Consider the following 4974-nt stretch of genomic DNA (forward strand, 5'->3'; position numbering starts at 1 on the left):
CATCGCGGTGCGCAAGAGCCGCGACAAGGCCAAGCAGCGCAATGTGGAAACGCAGCAGAAGGTGCTGGAGCTGACCAGTGACAATGACCGCCTGCGCAAGCGGGTGGAACAGCTGAGCCGCGAACTGGACACGTTGCGGGGTATCTTCCGCCAACTGCCTGAGAGCTCCTTGGTCAAGGCCATGAGCAACTGCGCGTGAGGCGCGCGCGGCCGCGGGACCGCCCAGGGCCAGCCCCTGGCGGGGACCCGGGGAGTGATTTCGGGTCGCTGGATCTCAAGGCTGCTGGAGCCTTACAAGGCAGAACTAGGAGATTCCGGTGCCGCCAGAAAGCCTGGCCTGTTCCGCGTGTCCCCTCCCTTTCTCTGCGCCGGACACGGTGCGTCTAAGAGGGGATCAGGCAGTGAGTGGTTTCTCCCTGCGAGTAGGGAGAATTCCCCATGGGGCTGAGCTGGGAGCCCAACAACTCTAGTATTAAGGAATAACCTTGTGCCTTGGAAATGCAAACTTGCTGCTCCGATTCCTACCGAGTAGGGGGAGCAATTATGTGCCTTGTCATTTTATTTGGGGGGTTCCTGCGTCCTTCCTAAGGTTGCAGCAGGCCCCATGAGAGAAGGAAGGGTGCAGGCCCAGGGCAGGAGGAAGGTTCAGAGAATGAAGATCCGAAGATCCGGTTGAGCCAGCCCCAGCCACCCCTTAGCCTATGTCCTTAGAGGGGAAAAGATTATAGGGGCTTTGACCCTGAGGTTCTTCCCCTGGTTCTACCAGAAGGTGGAGGGTCCCTGGTTCCTTACCTCTTCCACCTTCTCCTTCCCCACCCCCACCTCCAGCCAGCAACAGGCTGGACTTTCTCTGGATAGGGATCACCAGGTGACCAGTGGGAGCCCTTCACCCCTAGTCAGACCAGAAAGCCAGGTCATGGTTAGCTTTAAGAACCGGTGCTCAAGGGAGTGGTGGCCCGGTGAGAGGAGACCTAGGGATCTGGCTTTGGGGTGGGGGGGATGACGGGACCCTGGGACCGTCAGCCTTGTCTGTACTGTATGTCGCCGGCATTGCCATATGAACATGAAGCACAGTCAGTCCACCCCAGAGGGACCAGAGTTATGACAAGCTTTCCAAATATTTTGCTTTATCAGCCGATATCAATACCCGGGTCTGGCCTCTCTGTCCCAGCGGTGCCTCGTGCAATGTGAGTGTGCACATCTATGCTAAACCACCATTTTATTTGATTTTTGTTTTGTTTTGTTTTGGTTTTGCTCAGATACTTGCCAAAATGAGACTCTCCGTCGGCAGCTGGGGGAAGGGATCTCTTTTCTTTTGGTTTTGGGATTGCTTTTGTTCCCGGGAAACCAAGGAGTTGAGGTGGGCTTCCCCTTTCCCTTCAGCTTTCCCTGGTGGTGGTTGTGGCCTCAGTGCCCTCCAGCCTGGGCTGCCTGCAGGCCTGTCCCGCCAGAGGCCCTGGCTCCCAAGCTGGAAGGAAGCGACCTCCAGCCAACACGTCGCTGGGGCTGGGAGCAGGGAAGGACGGTTTGGTTCTCTTCTTTTGGGGGAGAACACAGAGTTTCATGTTAGATGTTTTATGTATTATATCTATAATATAAATGTATCAAACTAAATTTTGGTGTCTTTTTAAAGCCAGCAAGAAGCTACTTCCAAATTTCCTGTAGGCCAGGTCACATTGGTAAACAATCACAGCAGCCTTTGCTGTGGCTGCGATCCTGACTTTCATTAACTCCCCATCCGTCCTGAGCCCCGCTTTACCTTTAGGGGTGACTTACTTCCTTCAACCAAGACAAATGCACAGCAGAAGGAAGAGAAGGTTCCAGGAGCCTCGAGTGTGAGGGGTCGTGGAGAGGGTCAAGGAGCTGAGACCTTGGTGTGTGTGTGTGGGAAAGAGAGGGACCCCTCTGCCATGGGGACAGGCCTGGCCCAGCAGCTCCAAGTTCAAGGGGGCCTTCAGCCACACTTCAGCTCACTCACGGCTCAGGCTGCGCTCACGCCACCTTTGCCCCAGCTTTCTCGTAGGCCTCTGGGCCATGGGAGGCCCCTCAGGCTCCTTCCCACTTTTCCCTACTTCTCCTGGGTCACGTGGCCAGACCTACCCAAGAACCTACCCAAGCAATGTGCAGAGAACAGCCTACGGGCTAAGTCGCCTTCCACCCAGCCTCCCCATGAAGGAGGGTCTCCGCAGACCTACAGGACCGGCAGACGGTGTCAAGGAACCAACCCTAGCGCTTACCTCCCACCCCACCGTGTTACCCCCCCACCCCACTGCGTTACCCTGGAGCAAGCCAGAGCCTAGTCCTGATGAGACCCTGAAAGCAGTGGCTGCTCTGTGTGGACTGGCACCGACTTAGAGAGGGACGAGGGACGGACAGCAGACTCTCATCTTTACATTCACAGGGCCCAGGAGGAAGTGGCCCCGGAGGCCAAGGGTGCTTTCAGATTTTGCTCTCTTGGAGGGTGAACGATAAAGCACTTTTACCTCTCTGCCACGAGCGTGTTCTCTAAGCAGCTCATAGCTCAATGTGGACTGGGGCATTTTTGAGAAATTAGCACTTTTTTTTTTTTAATTCCGAAAGCTTTTGCTTTACCTACCTGTGTGGTTAGCTCCCCACCCGCGCCCCGCACCCCACCTCCCCACCCTTTCTGTCCTGTGCCTTGCCGCCTCCTCACCCATGGCCGCCCTTGGCAGAGGAAAGGCCACGAGCCCAGTGAGGAGGCGGTAGCCTGCCCGCTGCCCTGGGAACCGAGGAGGCAGAGCCCGGCTGCCTGCCTAGAGGCCTGGGGCAGGCCACAGCTTGCTAGGCCCAGCAAACCCTCTCTGAGTTCAGCGCTAATTCCAGTTTTTCTTGTTTGAGGGGGCTGATCCCTGGCTTCCCCCTTTGCCCCCAGAACTGGTCCCAGGATGAGTTGGGGAGGGGCGACCTTCCTGCCCTCACTCCTCCTCTTCCCCTCCCACTGAGACATCCCTCCAGGGGCTTCCTCTTTCTCCAGTGTCAGCTCAGGGAAGGACTCTCCTTCTACTGTACCTCCTGACGTTCAGGGTGAGCTTTGTAGGGGACAGAGGGATCCAATCATATTCTCTCCCAGGAAAGGGATGGGCCCCAGTGTGGCCCCAAGTAACCTGGACAGCCTGCAGGGGAAATGAGAGCCTTTTGGGTCCTGCGGGTGGGACCTGCCCAGCACCAGCCCCGTGGCCAGCAAAGGGACCTTCCTTCTGGCCACCCACTGCTTCCTGCAGGGCTCCCCACAGTTCCCCTCCTGACTGCAGTCTCATGAAGACGCCAGACACCGAAGGCAGCCCAAGTATTTATTTCATGCCTACTGTGTGCCGGGGCCTGTGCTAAGGACAGGGCAGAAACAGCAGACTCCACTCCCGCTCGCTCGTGAGGCGCTCACAGTCCAGGGCCCCAAGATATGGTTTAAGGGTGACAAGTGCAATAAGGGAGAGCTCAAAGTGTCAGTAGGGTCTACCAGGGAAGGCTTCCTGGAGGCAGCAGCTTTGACCCAATACCTGGCCAGGGTAGCCCCACCTGGACCCAGTCCTCCAAGACTCCTAGCTGCTTCTCCCCACCACAGGTATCCCTCAACTCGGACTCTGGGGACCTCTCCCCACTGACTGGGCTACTCCCCCTACAGCATTATCCAGGGGCGTCAGCTTTAAAGGAGGAGCCCCCTCCCACCCCCGCAGGAGGGAGGGAGGCGGCTCTGATGCCTCCCGATGGTTTGGTGCTGTCACAGATGTCACCCTTATCTCCTGGATCTCCTGGGAATCTGTGAGCATGGGGTTTGGCCCTGACACCTGTGATGAGCCACTGGGGCTGGTGAGGAGTGTCTGCCCCTCCCAGGACTCCCGCCCCCTCCTTCCCAGGCACGAACCTGCCAGGCCTCCTCCTGCAGTGCTGATTTCACAGGAGAGGAGGGGGCCTGCTCAGATGAAGGTCAAAGGGGAGCAGAAACCCTGGCTTTGCTTAGCCAAGGGAACTTCCCTTCCCAGACATGCACAGGCCTTCAGTAGACACTGGGCATGTCCTTGCCTGGGCGGTATTGATATCTCAACTGTTTCTTTACTATGCTGGTGGGGATGGGAGGGCTTTTTCCTCCCCTGTCCTCCCCTTCCCTCCTCTCTTCCCCCCTCCTTTCCCTTTCCTTCCCTCCCCTTCCTCTTTCCTTCCTCTCCTTTCCCTTCCCTTCCCTTCCCTTCCCTTCCCTTCCCTTCCCTTCCCTTCCCTTCCCTCAGTCTTGAAATCAAACCAAACCCCCATCACCTTTGAAAGTTCCTTCTGGAGTATGAAAGTCTCTGCTCTCTCTTCTCTCTCAGCACCCCTCCCCCATGCCCCTCTGCGTGGATGGAGCATTTGACGCAAACCGTAAGCGGAGACATAGGAAAGATACCAATTCACTATCAAAGCATCCTAGCCCCATCCCAGAGCAATTAAAAAGCCAGATGGAATCTCTGGGAAAACGGCATTAATAACTCGAACAATCTGTGCAGGCCGGCAGGAACCCAGGAGCCTCAGGCGGGGGTGGGGCTGGGAGAACCGAGGCTGGGGTGCTGGATCCTGCGCTCACAGCAACATCTCAGCCGTGGGATGGCCGGCCAGGAAGGGGGCCATCATAAGGCCATACCAGATCTGGCCACAGCTGGGCTATCCCCTCCGGCCCTTGGAAGGCCCGCTGTGCACCTTGGATCCTGGTGGCTGGAGACAGAGCCAGGCAAATGTGGAACCCATTACTCAGACAGCCGCAGCCTCGCCAAGCCCCGTTCTGGCACCCAAGAGCTTTGCTTCCCTTCACTTTTGTTTTTATTTATTATTTCTCTAGCCTTCTGGCCCCACCTCCTAAGGACAGGCCTCCCTGGGTGGATGCTTTCAGAGACACACTTTCTACTTGCTGTGCCTGAGTTACCTCCTGTGCGGGATGATAGTAGAAGACGGTGTGGGGGACCCTAGTTGGGGCTTGAACCCCAGGGT

At 57.2% G+C, this 4974-nt stretch overlaps 1 protein-coding gene across 1 annotated transcript in view; it reads left to right on the forward strand.

Moving 5' to 3' along the window:
* The window catches only part of CEBPA (CCAAT enhancer binding protein alpha), a 16828-nt gene extending 15214 nt beyond the window's left edge, over nucleotides 1–1614 (forward strand). The window contains exon 3 of the mRNA XM_027768072.1: nucleotides 1–1614. Within this exon, the coding sequence (XP_027623873.1) occupies nucleotides 1–199 (199 nt within the window). The 3' untranslated portion in view covers nucleotides 200–1614.
* The last annotated feature ends 3360 nt before the right edge of the window (nucleotides 1615–4974 follow it).

Source organism: Tupaia chinensis, unplaced genomic scaffold (assembly GCF_000334495.1).
Source record: "Tupaia chinensis unplaced genomic scaffold, TupChi_1.0 Scaffold145396_1, whole genome shotgun sequence".
Lineage (NCBI taxonomy): Eukaryota > Metazoa > Chordata > Mammalia > Scandentia > Tupaiidae > Tupaia > Tupaia belangeri.